This window comes from Colletes gigas, unplaced genomic scaffold, assembly GCF_013123115.1.
Source record: "Colletes gigas isolate AHSC1104 unplaced genomic scaffold, ASM1312311v1 Colletes_gigas_Sc00001, whole genome shotgun sequence".
NCBI classification, from domain to species: Eukaryota; Metazoa; Arthropoda; class Insecta; order Hymenoptera; family Colletidae; genus Colletes; species Colletes gigas.
Genome location: NW_025106630.1, coordinates 5,055,384 through 5,072,454, shown reverse-complemented (window position 1 = coordinate 5,072,454; position 17,071 = coordinate 5,055,384). Strand labels below are relative to the sequence as shown.

At 41.0% G+C, this 17,071-nt stretch overlaps 1 protein-coding gene across 1 annotated transcript in view; it reads right to left on the bottom strand.

The window, feature by feature from the left end:
- The window catches only part of LOC122396928, a 92,187-nt gene that overhangs the window by 25,534 nt on the left and 49,582 nt on the right, over nt 1-17,071 (bottom strand). Inside the window, exon 3 of the mRNA XM_043395713.1 lies at nt 1,814-1,906. Within this exon, the coding sequence (XP_043251648.1) occupies nt 1,814-1,906 (93 nt within the window). The remainder of the gene's footprint in view (nt 1-1,813; nt 1,907-17,071) is intronic.

The window sequence follows — 17,071 nt, the reverse complement described above, 5'->3', positions numbered from 1 at the left end:
AAAAACAAAGGGTAAAGGTAATAAATATTGGCTTCGAGGCGTAGTTCTGACGGAAGGATACAACTGCAACAAAGAAACGCGCGAGTCCTTTCGCGCTGGAGGCTCGACTTCGTTCCTGCGAACTTCGCTCGAAACACGGTACCCTTTGCCTGCGGCAATTAACTCTCGAGATTGCTAATTAACCCCGTGAGAACATCGGGGAGGATCCTACGCGTTTTCTACCTACTTCTCCGGGCTCAGGTTCGGATGTGCCACGTTTCCGTCGCGTCTCGTTCCTTTCCATACGCCGTAGAAGAGAGGAAAGCTTCTGCGTCGTGATTCTACTAGCCGTTTACTACAATGAACCTACAACAACCCGGAGGAGTACTTTCCGTTCCCTCGACCAATCGTGGAACACCGTCGAATGTGTGTCTCGCGGGAGAAAGGTTTACTATCCGAGTGGCCCGTTACAGTCGCTGCTTCCATCGATGTTCGATCGTGGCATACGCGAATGGAAGCGATTCGATAGTATGCAAATTCTGATCGTTCGCAGAAACAGCTTTTGTCTCAGTCTGTTAATTCTACTTTATTGCTAACTATTCGTCCGGGGAAAACATACGAGATCTGTTCCATAAGCGATCTTGAAACGTTCTCGAAGCATTCGAGTTATCCAGATATCTATCTGGAGATTGAAATCATGGAGGCAAGTAAAAGTATTTAATAGTCCGAATGATTGAAAAAGTCGATTAAACCTGTCCCACTGTCTGCCTTTGTACTTAAACACTGTACCGCATTTCTTCGGAGTCTGTAATGATTTATCGGACAAGGTACCAGCATTTTATAGCATCGACTTCGTTCGCTCGCAATAAAAAGCAGTGGTACTCCGTTTTTTTTTCAGATTAGATTACCACCGGGAGATTAGTACTGCAACACGAAGTGGACACAGTACGCAAGAACCGTAAAGTAATCTTCATTCGTCTTAAGTTTTCAAGCGCCTAGACGCTTTTATCTCGAGTGTTCCGGTTCCCTAAGGGCTGGCGTTTTCATTATCGTCGTGGGATTTTTCGAGTGGCGAGTGCTACTCGTAAGATCACACGATCGAAATCACTCGATGCGACACCCTATCTCTTCGCGGCATGCGAAAACCACTCAAGGCTGTCCGCTTTTGTTGGTAAATCATTGGTGCTCATCGATACGTAAAGATGTCAAGGAGCTTTTTAATGAAAGCAACATCTGCTTACGGTCTTCGTTAGTTCGAGTGCGACTGCTCGACAGTTCGACGAGCTACGAATTTGGTAACTACCGAACAGATCCGATCTATTACAAGTAATTAACGTTTAACGTTTGTCTATCTTACTGACAAGAAACATGCGTTTAATTTCAATACCTCGTAGATTTGTACGAGATTTTGCTTTAACTACCCTTTAGAATTTCACCCCTTGTGCACAAGAATTTTTACGAGGAGATAATGAAAGAATTATTGAAAGATTTCGATCGATAAATTTTCAACATATCTACTGGTAAACAACGATCGAAGGTTCTAATATGAATTCCATGCGCTTAGGTGCCACAAACTATACGCATACCTACGCAGTCGCGTCTCATTACACATGCAGCCGAGTGAATCAAGGGACGTCCGCGTACAGGTATTTTTTCCACGCACAATTCGTCCGTTTCGTCGCGTGTTTTAGTAAATAATATCCGGCGAATAACTCGCTATATCTTCGTTCACACCGTCTCTCGGCGCGCATATTTAGCCACTCCGTTGATGCAGGTCTTAATGAGATTCGCGTTCTCTTCACCTTTTTTTTCTAGCTCGATCTATCTCGCTTACCTTGAGGGCGCAGAAGATGCAGGATTCCCGCATGCAGGCATGCCCTGAAAGCTCCCTGAAGCTTCGCCGGAAGATATCCAGGTGCCATAACACCTGAAACGTGAGAAAATGGACGGTTAATAGCGCGCAAAGTGGGGCACGCGCTGAAAACTTGCGCTATGATAAAACGTAAATACAAGGGCGTCTCGTGTAGTTACAAAAGGGTTCAAACTCGAAACGACACACGTAAAGTGACCCAAATTTTACATATTTTATTTCGAACCTCGTGAAATTATTCTTACTTAGTCAACGTGTTGATATCAATCACTTTCCATGAATTTTCCAGGATCTTTATCGCTCTTACGAAGAAATCAACGAGCATGGAAGATTTATTTTTTGGTCTGTCTTTTGGAATTCGAAACTTTGATTGATGATTTCAAGAAGCCTCGTTATCTTTCATGAACACAGTTATCCATTCATTTAAAAGATACCGTGCTTTGATGGATTGTACAAAGTGATTCTTGAAGGCAATTTATGTTCCCTGAACGAAGATAAAAAGAATTCATAGGGGGCAAAGTTGAATTCCCTATGTGGAGCCATTTTACATATTGCATTTTTATCGTTGCACAAAAAAATATTATGTCGTTGAAAGATGTGGCTTCTACTTTTTTTCCTCTATGAATTTTTTGTATCTTCGATTAAGAAAGACCTGCTGCTTGTACCAGTTTTTAGGATCACGCTGTATAGTATTGTAGAAATCTAGATCATTCCTTGGTGGCACATAAAGAGTTTAGACGAACGTACACAGTGCATTTGCTTTCCCTCAACTGGCAGAGTAGGGTCAAGTCGACCCTGAACAGAAATAGGTGAAACGTACAGCACGTGCAACTAAATATGTAACCGCGGATACACCAATCCTAAATCAAATTGTCGTGAAACTTGCTAACAATCCATAAATTCAACCAACAGATTTCCGTGTTCGACAAACTTTCCTGTTGATTTTCGAGAGAAATTCAACATTGTACTATTCACGTTTGGCCCACTTTGTTTTCGCCATTTTCTATTTACGTAAAGATTAAATTATTTCAGATTACCGCTCTAAATTTCAAGAAAATGTCCTGTTAACCGGGTTCTTGCTGTATAATGATATAAGATAATATCGTCTTTATTATACACCGATCAGAACCAACAGCCGCAGAAAACCACTATAGACAATGGTGAATGGTCGAGGCACTACAAAATTTAATAAGATAGACAGAGCAATTTTTAAATTAATTTTGCTTTCACGACGGTAGATACGAAATCGTTCCGTTCAAGTTGATAAATAGAAAATGTTCCGCCTCGAAAGATTTAACGTACGAATATATCTTCTCTGAAATTTGACTCGTTCGTCTCATTCGCAGTCACACAGATACGAAAGAAATAAACTAAACAAAACTGTACATAATAAAATGAAGCCATTGTACACTAATAAGGGTATTTCTAAAGTGTTTAGTTTGCCAAGTTCGTGCCTTTGATATCATTATTAGAGCACGCTAATTAGCAATAAATCTAGGATTTTTCCATTGACGGATAAAGAATACGGATCGTAGGTGGGCACGCAATACGAGGAAATATGTAAATGCGACAGCCCCCTGCGTGGAACGAGCCTTCAACCACGCACGATAGTAGTCCACCGTATCGTGAGCACATTATTATTCCCAGGGAAAGTAAATCACAATTTCCGCGACCGTGTCCTGTCGCATAGCGGAACATTATTTTCGCCTTTCCGGCGTCACGGGCCAAATATCCGGTATTCTTAAAAATCGCGTCGATCATTCACGGGAAAACGAAATCATAAACGAGCGAACGCGTCGCGAGATATCTTAAAATATTTCATCTCGTAGAAAAATGTTTTTTAAAGGTATTTCACTAAAATTAAATATCTAAATTTCTCTAAAATACAAAGAAAAATTTATCCATATTTTTCTCTGTTAAAAATTCTTCGAGTTCCTCTAGAAGGGTCGCGCCCCCACTTTGGAAAATATGTATTAGTATATTCGTTAACTTATGAGCATAATGGCCATGTTTGTCGACTTTCGACGAAATTACGTTCCATCTATTAATGCAATTACCTTAATTGCAGTGTGTGAAATCGTAATAAAGCGAGTTTTATCGCTATAGAGAGATCTGATTTAATTAGCTCTAATGGCAAAACGTATTTTCGCCTTGAAGAAGAAACAGAAGACCGGAACGCGACGAACAGTTTTTCACAGGAGACTTTTGTAGGTTACGTTAGTTGAAATCAGATATGGCCAGAATTTTATGCAAATAATAAACGAAACATAGAAACTGTTTTTCTCGGTTGAGCAGTTCTCCTTTCAGTCGCTATTCGAGATTTTTTACCCAGATAAAAATTTTGCCTCTGGCTGACACGATCCCGATTTGCCTCCAAATAAATTTATACGAAATAAAGTGAGCAAACTAAGCAAATCTGCTTATTATCAATTCAAATCAATATTGTTTGTCTACTGAAAACATTTCCGATATAAAATGTTTTTCAACCATTTTTAATAATATTCTTTGAAGAATTTATTAGCTTGCCTGACCAGTTACTTTAACAGAAAAAGTTAATCCATCTGCTTTTATTTGAGTATTATTAATTGTTTTGTTCGTAACTTAGCATCCAACGTTAAAATCGTCGTTGTCATACAAAAAAAAAAAGATGGAGAAACGACGTACATATATGCGGGAAAGCGTTTTCATTGAATGGACGTGTTTTGAAAGACTCGTGGGATCCAACAAGTGAACAGGGTCCTTCCAACAGGAGCGTGTCAATATGGCTCCCATGTAAGGGCGTTCCACAATACACGAGGGACAAGTGCACGCCTCGGTTATTACGTGCACTTCCCCTCGACGCATAAAACAAAACGTGCATTCGAATTTTCGACAACGAAAGCAAATATACGAGGCACTCAAATACTCCTTTGCATACAAATTTCATTTTCGACGACGAGCATTGCTTTCCCTTTTCCAATAATAATACATTGATCATCGAGTCTTTTTTGCATTTGTAAATATTCGATATATTATTTAAATAATTTTAAAAATGTTGTTGAAAACGTTTAGAAGGAACGATAGTATCGACTATGTTTCAATACATATTAATTAGCCACTGATTAACGTGCGAACTGATTACCAAGAAAATCGTATGAGATACTTCACGGTAATGGTTATTCACGCTTATTAACGATACGTTGGTTGGCTCGATTACAAGTAGATCAAGCGATTGTTCATTGCGAAATTAATCGATTCTGCATTCCAATAATTTTCCTTTCACTCTATTCGGCAAGACAGAGTACTTTCCTTGTTTTGAAATTTTCTTCGAAACAGGAAAATCTGGCTATGCATTAATTTGAACTTGAATAACAAACGGTTCGACTGACGTAATATAGGTGTTATTGTTCTTGGGAAAAATATTTTTTATTTCGAAAGAAATTATCTTTTTGCATTAAAAAGAAATGCAGGAAGTTTGATAGAAATTGCGTCCGCACACGCTTAAGAATTCCAGGGCGCTCTAAATACCTAATTATTGTTGCATGACTCCGACGCATTCGTTCAGATCTCCTCTGCGGATACACAAGCATTTAAAACTCTTCGTTCTCGAGCATTTCCAGGCAACCTTGGCTAAAATTTATTCTACTGTTACTTTAAACGGTTTTCTTTGAACGTTATTTTATACAAAATAAATGCGTGCAATTCATTACCGATGTATATACTTTTGTATCATTATTTTCAATAATAAAATACTGGAAAACATTTTCCTTCACGCAAACGTAAACAGAAACTACTTTTTCATATTTTCATTCATCGTTGCAGAGGATCAAAATATTATTGTTGAATAATAAAGACATCTAATAAGAAAATCTCGAAATTGATATACGAGTTTGCAAATGTATGAGCGAATGATATGAAAAGTAACTCATATCCCCGTGAATGTCTCCATTTCTAATAAAAGTTTCAGCAAATTAACTCGCTTCTGATATTCACACGCAATCAGGTTTTTTTTCGTGCGTGAAGAAACCCGTAAACCGACCGATTTCGCCACAAAAGCGACACGTTTCCCACCGCGATCGCGCTAATTTGCATACGTAACCAACAGTTTCATGTGATTTCTATGCACACATGGTTGATCGGTTCATTATACCGGATTACCCGCGAACTCGTCTAAACTCGGCCCGTGTCGCACCGCGGAAACGCGTTCCATCGCACCTAAATGTCGCAATTCCACGACTAGGAACGTTTCATTCACGACAAACACGATGTAAGTCGCCGAGAAAAACAGAGAAAAATGGATCGCGATTGCATGCCAATTTTTTTCGCGACTTAATGAACCGGTGATCGCAATTATTGCGGATAAACTACGTGAATGTCCACCGTTCCTTTCGAAGAAACCGCAAAACGTTGCCGCGAGGGGAACCCATTAAATGTGTGTCGAGTCTGTTGTGTTTTCTCCATTTTGCGCGTCATCGTTCACACGTGGCGATGTATTGTATTTAGGTCGACAGTAAATTCGAGGCCACGACAGAGATAGACAAAATTTCATTCGAATAATAAATAACCAACGGGATTAAACGATGAAAATTTTAATCAGAAAGTAGTTTATTAGACTTCAACGATGTATAATATAAACTCCAAACTCTTGAGAACAATGACAACCGCTAAATCTCACCCTGGTCTTCATCAATCCCACAATTCCATCACCGTTAACTACCATAACTGTTTGCTATAACACGATAGCGTATGATCTCGTTAAAGGCAACGTATGGCGTGCATCATTACCACGTCGAGTTTTATGGTGCTTGAAACGCGAGACAGAATTCAGAAGAAACTCTGTTTTCTGAACGACTTATCGTTATTATTGAATGATATTTACAAACTTTAAAAGTTAAATATTGGACTTAAATAAAATAGAAGACTGTTAGATTTCGATTCCAGCAAATACACTTCAATTTAACTTCCTCGAAAGCAATTACAAACTCCAAATCTCACCTTGATCTCTCACATATGATCTCATTACAAGTAACATGACACATATCAGTATTACATCGTGAAAAGTATATTATGCGAGTGCAACAGAATTTATGAGCATCTCTGTCTGGTCCCAGCATTAGTTGTATCAACAGACTCTTGTACTTCTACGATAAATCATTACAAAAAAATCATTACAATCCTCAAGTCCACATACCAATTACTGTAAACACAAAGGTAAATATTGCAACCAAATATTAACTTAAAGCTACGAAATGAAAATTTCGCAAAAAGAGACAACAAGAAGAATACTCTTTAGCAAACATACTGTACTTCCAGGCCCCACAGTCCCATCATCGAAATCAAAATGCTTTAAACCCCCGCAGCAATGGCGCATGGAACTAATGATTCCGCGTCGGGCAGGGACTCCGTGATTTAAACATGCAGGACCGACCAGAGAATCAACAGGTACAGCCTCGAAAGATCGAGACAGATTGTAACGGTATCCGCGTTATTCCAGCGTATCGAACCGCGCCGAAAGTCGTTCGTTTCGAACTGGAGTGTAGCAACAACCGAGATAAAAGTCAAACCTTGGCGATCTGGAAGAGGGCCTGCCTCCTGGGTCTCTGTTCCTGCTTCATCGTTCTGCCCCGGTTCGCCAGCTCTTGCATGGACGACTCTCGATCGACAAACACGCGCGACGATTATCCACCGAACGCTCAAAGATCATCCACGATCGGTTTTTAAAGAGGTATCGGTAGCACTGTACATCATACACAGGGTGTTGGTAAACACAGACACAAGCTACGCGAGGGTTGCGCGCAAAGCAGTACTCTCTTAGCCGGGCGTCGGTGCAACAATGCCCGGATAGGGCTGGGACCGCTCGGGACCGACGCCAGCGCCCGTGGGACTTCTGCGGACAGGTACAGAAACGCGCGGAACCAGTGAGCGCGTCTCGGGACCGGCGTACGTGCTATAGTACGAGCTATACTACGGCCGTAGTACGCTATAATGCACTCCACCGGAGACCCAGCGACTTCACAGGGACGCAATCGTGTTTGAGGACATTTTTGGTGTTTACTGTAGCGTTTAGCATCCCTCTTCTCTTCTTTTAGTACGTTTGGACGTAAATATCGTGTTAATGGCCGCGCGATATGGTGTTTCGATAATAAACGCTTTGCTTTTAGAGCTATTGTACAGGGAAGGAAAGCATTGCAATAGAGAACAATTTTGAAAAAATTCTGTCTACCGAAAAGCACGTTTTAAAACCCCCCCATTGACTATTAAAGAAAAGTTTCTTTGAATGGATGAATGTGAAAGAGAGTCAAATAAAGTTATTTATTAGTCCACTATTTTAATTGGTCCATCAACAAGTATTGGAACGGAAGGCTAAGACTTTAAGGAAGTATTTTAACTTCTAATATAGGTCATATAGGTAGAATAACAATCACAATCGAAAACAAGCTCTCTACTTTTCATTTTGATGTGGAGAAAGTGGTCATAAACTTTAAACTCCCTGAGTCCTCTCCTACCTGTACACCTCTTGCAATGTTTTACAACCATGTTTACAAAACATTAAAAACCTTACATATACACAACTATAATTTACATAAATAATAAACAGCATCGTTGTCATATCTTCTCTTACGTGCACGTAGTTACTGTCCCTTTCGTTTACTATGAATATCCCCGAAGAAACATAAACTTCTGTAGGAGTTCCACGACGATGGCAAAAGAGGAGCGTAAAAATGGCTGGGTAAAAATGATCGTACGGGTACGGGAATGCGTCCCTGGTGTTTTACTACAGTGTACACAAGCGGCCATTTTTACTACGGGGCCCCGGCGTGGGTGAGAGGCCCGGGGTCAGTTGTAGCGGCGAGTGGTGGGGGAAAAGGGCGCGAGTAGGGAGAGCCGGGTTTTTCGAAGGAGCGGAAAGGGGAAGTGGTGAACAGGGCCACGGAAGAGGCACCGCGTGGTGGGGGAGTGTCGAGGCGCGAGTGACGGTACAGCGACACAGAAAGGGGCGAGAGGGGAAAGGAGATGGACGAGAGAGGGCAATCATGGGACTGACAACGTTTTACGTTACGCTACGATGCTACGAGATCGTTACGCAATTTGATTCGGGAAAGAATGAACGAGTAATTTGGGTACACCCCTTACACCGCTTTCTTCCTTCTCGAGTTACGTCGATACGTATCTCGATTTGAATTTCCACGTTTAGTCGCCTGCGTTAATTTGTACAGGGGAAGGACGTTTCCTTTGTCAGCGTGCGAATTGATTGTGACTCTGTAATCGTACGAGGAAGACACTCTCGTCTGTGTCATTGTCGTTTCGGTAATTGAATATTCTACGTACGTGCTTGAAATTAATTGGGAACGATACACGTACCCATTAAATTCATATGTCCACTAATTAGACTGAATTACTTTCGTCCCTCTTCGTTTATATGTTCGACGTCTGCAAAGTTTCGACTAATTTGGTTTATTCGGTAAACTATAGAAATTTAATTATTTCTTTGGAAGCACAGCTGGCATCGAATTTCTGAAAATTTCAATTTGCCTCGAACGAACGCCGCTTATTCGCGACTCTTTAGCAACCGAATGGGTTACGATAATTTTCTGCTGTTACAAGCAGCGTAGGCACATATGGCCGTTGGTTGCGCGCCAATCGATAAACGGCGTCAAATTTTTCTGTATATTCGCACAATGGAAAGAAAGGCTGGAAGTTATTACGTTACTGGTTGTTGCAACAGAGCGCGCACACAGCCACGCAACGAGCCTGTAATTGCACGTGCATGCGAAAACCTAAGCCTCGGCGAGTACAAACGCCACAGCACGTGTTAAACGTAAACGCAAACGATCGAGACAAACGTCCTTTTCCTCGAATGGCGAAAAAACCATCCGAAGCTACTTTCGAGCAGAGAACGGTCAGTCCGTGTGGTAGGAGCTAGTTAAACGTTTTCTTCTTCCAAACAGGAAATACAAAAGCGGAACGATTTACCTGACGCCCCCGCAACCGGTCTTCTCGTTCGCGTAGCATCGCGCAAGGGATCCTTGATCGTTTCTACGCGGACCTGCTTTCGAAAAAACGACACCTCGTTTTTCGCGAATTCGCGAAACGAAAACCTTAGTAAATTCATCGTGCTTGAAAAAACGAGATCCTTGTAATTCCTTGAATTTGAACTCGAACGTATTTAAACTTATTATGGCGGAGGAGAAAAGAGTGTTCTACCTGCTACGCGTTTTAACCACAGTGAACAGCAAAGCTGCGTAACTGTGGCAGCGAGTTGGAGTAGCGCTGCTCCGACATGGGCACTTCAATTAGGGGACGATATTCCTAAGCACGTAGGACGCCAGTTTTCCTTAGGTCTGGCGCTATTTGAGGATTTCCAGACGCCACTTGCCGGGTCCGACAACAATGAAGGACTTTCTTTTCGGAAGAGCAAAACGAAACGCGATAACAAAGAGGCTGCTAAGTCTCACGGTCATGCTAGCCTCTCCACTTTACCGGGATGCTTTGCAGACCTCGTCCAAGTTCTGCGAGAATCGTATACCAATACCATCCGTCCGAGAACTCTTACGTATTCAACGGACCTTTTACTATTTTTTGCAACCACACGTGTTCGCTTCGATTCTTAACGTTTCCGGAAACAGTCGTCCCCTGGAGTTAGGGCTTGCGTGACTGACGTAGCTTTTGTCTGTTCCCCCAAATGATGTGCACGCTAAAATGACTCCATCCAAGTTCTACGATAAATGTATGAATTCTATACAAGCAACAAACAACGAAAAGCTTCTAATCTTTCGACACGTTTAATCGATAAGAAGAGATTGGATGAGTTCTTATCTAGATAAAAATGTTTCACGTCGAAGGAACACTATCCTCTAAATCATTGTCTTCGACACTAGGAAACGAATTCTAGCGAACGATACGCGAGATGCTGTGTGAAAGCATTTATATTTTCCACTGAAAATCGACGTGGGCGACACACGCAACAGCGACAGCCTTTGTTTCAGATGCTCGAATAGTTTGAAGCCGCGGATGATGAACAGATCGTAATGTCAAGTTGAGAAAGTCATCGAGGCTCGCGTGCTTGCGATCTTTACGTGCAGACCATTATCCTACTTATCGACACTCCTGCAGATTCTTTGGAAATAAATTTCAGTTATGTATGCGATCGCGAGGCGTGTCGGAAACGAGCAACGCAAAGTTCCATAATCAAATGATGCTACCTATTTAATATAGAATAGAATTCTTAAGAGAAATATTTAAAAATGTTCTTTTTTTCAGGAAAATATTAATTATGCAACGTTTTAAAATTGAATGCAAAAATGGTTATCAATTAAATCACTATTTTTTTTTAAGTGATTGTTCAGCAATAAAAATCTAAACCCTTAAGTCAAACTGACTATGGTTGTCTATGGAAAGTGTAGTATTAAATTTCAATACTACACGATTCGATATGCATTAAGACTGCATCTGATAGCTGGCAGTGATCGTTTATTCATTAATTCCCGGCATACGACGACGATATTAAAAGGCAGAACACAATGGCATCGAGGAGTAACAGTACTTTCCGCCGCGACTGATCACAATACACGACGTATGGAAGAACAGAAATCTTCCAAATGACATGATCCGATGTCTAATTCACCCTTCAATCGTATTTTATATAAATTCTTTAAAAAAAGTATCATCAATTTTGTCGTACTTTCTCGTTCGATGCCAGAAAAATTTCGTTGAAAAATCCAATACGCGCGCGATTAACCAAAATCTGTTTAAAATCTTTCGACACGGCTCGCACCCTAATTTCGAAAAATGCCGCTCGAGAAACCAGACACTTTGTCAGCGAGTTCTTCACCATTTGGCGGTGTCTGTCTTTCACGAAACAGCCGTTCGTTTTTTTTCTTCTTCGATATTAGAGTTAAATACACAGCACGCACGTTCCAGGCAGCAATTCAACTGCCTCTCGATATGCACACCCCTTGGAGGGTTTCACCGGCGCATCTGTCGCCATGGAACACCCTTCGATACGATGCAGGTGGTAAGTGCGTGTCCTTCGATTCAAGTTTTACGTCCCTTACGAAATATTCGCGTTTCACTTTCGACGCAATGACAGGATACGATATTTTTATATTTTTTATATTGAACTGCATGCAATAAGATATATTATAAGTTATTTCTTTAAAGAATCTTAAGTGAGTCAAGACTATTCTTCGGTAAGTTGCAAAAATTTTTCAGCGAAAAGAAAAAATTTCAAATCGTGTTGGAAAAATTATTTTCGATTGCAGGGGTTAATTATAACAATTTTTGGTGAATACACATACCCCTGAAATCCTACATCGTTTCGAGAAAAAAATTCTTTACCGAAATATCTAGGATTAAAATTTAGTAATAATATGTCGACACTATTTTAGAGATTAAAATAATAAAGAAAATCAAGACTAGAGGTTCTAGACTGAAGGAAAAAGTTTTCCGTAACCTGTGCGTCTGAGGCTGCCAGACTGCAGGTGTTAAAGGACCCACGCTAAGCTTAATCGGTGCAACCACGTTGGAAAAGGGGGCGCAGGTTCAGTCCACAGGTACAAAAGGAACAGGTAAGGGCTTTTCGAGCCGAAAGAAGGGTCGTAGAAGCTACCTGTTAGATTTTCAAATAGGCTGGTGGTATCTCGGGGCTCAGGATGAATCATCCCGACTTCAGGTGCCTTGGCCAACAAGTGAGACGAGTTTCCATTCGTATCCAGTGATCTGTGACTTCGCGTCCGCCATGGTTCCATTTCACGTGTAAAGAATATTTACATCTAAAACGATATCCGTGTAGGAAGGCAAGGTTCAGCCGTTTCTAGACATTCGATGACTTGAAACTCGAGAAGTATAATACTTGGAACTCGGATTTTCGGTTCTGTTTGACGTCAGTGAAAAGAAACTTTCTCTTATTACTAACGCGATAGCTATTCGATCGAATTCATCAGAGTTATTGTTATTTTAAAAAATTGAATATTATTACATCTTAATTTATCGTGAAATATGAAAATAAAAGTAACGTTACACGAAGTACAAAAAAAATTAATTGAATTCTTAAAATAAATAAAAACTGTTTAGTAACGTAGTTCAAATATTTTCACGAGCTTCCTAAAACAAAATATACAATTAAAATATGACTTGTATGTAAATAGCACTGTAGGAGGCTCGTAACGTTCATTTACGGGGATGTTTTGAGAGGTTAATTAAGTCTCGATAGGAAATTTTGCCCATGTTTGGATTCGATAATGTTTGGGCTGACGCAACGAACGTGGTCGCGGAAAATCGCGGCGCCGAAAGGACGGGCGAACGGAGCCACACGGAGCCTAGTCTTCGTCGGGGTTGCGAAGTCGCGGAGGACGAGCAAAAAGCAGCGTCGTGCAAGCATTCGGTTGGACACGTTGCACGCGAAACCCTTTCCTTTCACCGTGATCCGAGCACGAGCACCCGGAATGCGTGGCTCTTCTGCTCTTACGTTGACATTTATTCTCGGCTGGATGACCCGAGAACACCTGCGAACGCGCCTGATTGACCTCGAGTCCGGCAGAGATTCGCAGTCCCATTGCCGCTTAACGAAGATAAACTGCTATATCGCGTTAATTGATGTTGCCGCTGCATCGATCAGCCACGTTCAACTTAACTGTTACGACACACGTTGACACTGAGGTATGATAATTAATTCAAGGCAGGGTTAAACGCGGCTCAATAATAAGATTCGAGACTGTAAGCTGAATTTTAATCGCATTCTACCTTAAGAGAAAGCGTGTGGTTTTTTTTTTCGTACGCACGAGGATTAAAAATACAGTTTCTATAGCTCAATTATCCTCGACCGCACCGGGACCTTTCTTCCGCGATGAAGTAACGTATGAATTGAATGGCATTTTATTTAATCAATGATCGAAAGGGTAGATACTTTAACAGGACTGCACTCTCTTTAGACTTTTGTCTTAGAAAGTATAAAAGTAATTATTGCGTAAATTTTACTCGTTAATAAAAAATAGGAATAATAGACACGAGCATTTGAGACGTTTCAACCCTTTAGTGTTTATCTCGATTCATTAATAAAATCTGAAAATTTCTACGCGTTCAGAATTTGCATATAAGCTTTATCGAACGTTCTGAAGCTCGGAAATTAAACGCTTACTGATAGTTTCGCAGATCTGAGATTAGGCGGTGTGTCTGGCCTGCGCGTTTCCGGATTGCGTATATTGTTAGGCAAATGAATGCGTGTGCACTTCTCGTCAGTAGATAACAGTCTGAAAACGAGCACCGTTAACGTCGTTAACGTTGTTTGCTTAAACAGTAATCTTAAAATCACACGAAGGATTCTTTAGCATCAGGCTACGATGCACCAATACGATTGTTTTAAAACCTAAAATTTATAACCACTGTAACATTTTCTGCGATACCCACGGTTATGTTACGGTCAATATTTACCAACCACAGATTCTTAATTGAACGGCTGACCAATTAGGTTACAAGGTACTCTAAGTGGATGACAACCACAAGACACACCCAAGCATCGGTGCATCGTTAGGCTCCTGATGAAGCTCCACAATTTCATTGCTGACGAAACGTTTTGGAACTTTGCCCCAAAAGATAATGGTTGACTGCATCGTGTGTATGTACAATAATTAGGGTACACTGTTCCTGCAAACATTTTATTGTTTAACGTTTACAATTTATTTTAATGTCTTCGGAATAATAAGATGAAATAAATTAAAATGCAAATCAAAAACTTTAAGGAATCGAATGCTTGCAATAACTACGTACCCTCGTCACTCTAATTTTTCAAACAGGATGCTGTTTACACCAGGATACTTAAAAATGTAATATGTAAACATTCAGATTACACGGAATTGAAATGTTTCGTTGGACATTAAAAAATTTTCCAAGTCGGGGGGTTATTCTTCGAAGGAAATATCGAATCTCAGTGGATGTAACGCGAGGCAGAGCAGCGACATTTCGTGTTCTTCATCGTGCACGGTGCACGTGCTACCTGTTACAGCTGTGAGCAGGAAGAAGCGGCAAACCGAGTGCATTGATATCGGCCCAGTCAGCGGGGAAAGGAAAGTGCAATCGTTACAACTGCGTGCACCTGCGGCTGATTCGCTTCCTACGAGATTTCGCGGGCGAATTCGCAACCGCGGGGAACGCTTGTCGTAACGATCGTCGAGAAAAAAGGAAACCTCGAGAGCTGATTACTATGTAGCGATGTGATCAAGCTCGAAATCCACTCTCGAATATGAGTCAATTCCAGTACCGGTTCGTTGCAGACATTCGAACACTACTTCTAAGAAATAATATTCGTTGTACCTGTACAGTACATCGTAGCACTAAACACACAATTTAGATTAAAGTTAACGTATAAAATAATTATTTCTTAACTATACAAAATTTAGAATCTATTCGAAAGAACTGAAGCATTTCTTCGAGTCCATAGAAACTTGTCAAGTTTAATCAGTTAATATCTGAGTTTACTTGCAAGGCGTTTGATCCCATCGCTGCTGATTACCGTAAGCTCCATAGTCGATTCGCCGATTGCGTGCATTTCTGAGCATAAATTGCTTGGACATAGCTCCGCGGAGAACTCGCGAGCAACATGTAGATTTATTCACGAGCGAGCGCCTTCCCGGGAGTAAGATGTACAGGGTGAGGAACAATTTGTCAAATTTAATGATAAATGCAGTTCTGCTGGGACGAGGCGCCTAACGATCGCGAGTTCTATCGAATGATTCAAGTAACGCGTTGGGTTGATGAATCCTGTTTTGATGAAGTGCAAATGTATGCGGAGTAGCAATTACGCAATGCCGTAATTTAATGCAAACGAAGATTATTATATTATACTCGCACACTTTTCAATTCAACTCTTACACCCAGAGTCTCGAATACGCGACAAACGTTCAGAGAAATTATTAATCTTTCGCGGCAGGAGCCTGTTACCTCTTCTAAACGTATACTATAAATCATTTTCGTAATTCTTTAGTTTTAAAAAATTTTTAAATTAAAAACATTTAAGTGTTGATGATATTTAGAAAATCGTTATTTTCAGAATAAATAATTTTTGTAACGGAGACGATGCATTAGATGGTCCATTTTGTATAGCGTATCGATTTCTTTCGAACGGTTTAGAAATCGTTTCCAATTTTTCCCCCCGTTAGTCGCTAATTTATGCCATTACTGTTACAGTTGCGCAATCGCGCGGATCACAAATCCTTTCACTGCAGGCACCAAACGAGGATCTTCTGGCTGGCATCTTTTCTCGCCGAGATTCTAGCTGGATCTCCATTTACCATGCCACATTTCGCACGTGCGCCGCTCACCGTCAGCATTACAAGACGAAAAGAACCGCCGAACACGACGCTGAAACGGTACGAAGAGATAAATGATCGTCTTCCAAGGGGATAAGATTTGCTATAAATAGTGCAAACAAAACAACGTTTTATTTCTGCCTCCCTACAATATTGCAATATTTCTTCGCTTCGGTGGGCTCATTAGTTATTTCGCGAATCATTTATCTGCGATACCCAACGTCGCTAAAACTATCCAACAATCCTCTGTATGGTTACTATTTCCAGGCTATTTCTTCGTAGTTACTATTTTTAAAGAACTGTTGATACTACGAGTAAGTGTATCAATGCAATTCTATAACATTTATTTTAGAATTTCAATGACTTTGGAAAATAAACATTCATTCCATTTAAAAAATGCTATCGCCGGATGTCAAGTACAGAAATTGTTAACTACGAGAGCCCACGTTATTAAGAGAGGCCAGGAAAAAGAAATCGCTTCGAAGAAACGGGGCCAGCGAGCAGCAATCTTCTTCCGTCATAAAAACCAAAGCAATCTTGAACTCTGAACTTCAACCCTTTCTTTCCCTGGAATTATTCAGCATCCAGCCTCGTCCTTTTCCCTTTCTTGTGCCACCGCGAAGCTTCTAGCACTCGGTTCGCCGAGGTGCTGTGCGCACGTGCGCAGCTCGTTCCAGCAAAAGGAAGAGAAAACGCGGTCGAAGAAGAGGACGCCGCTCGCGGCGAAACAGGTTTCCTCTGGAAGATGCTGGGCTCCCGTCTCTCGGTCCACGAAAACCGTCAACGCGGAGCGTACGCGAACGCGAAGGTATACCCCACCATCACCGACTACAGTAATGTCCCCCGGGTTCAAGCAAATTTCGTACCCGCAAGTTGGGACCAATCCCCACCATTTTCTTAAACTACTTCTACCGAGAAAACTTCAATACATTAATAGAAG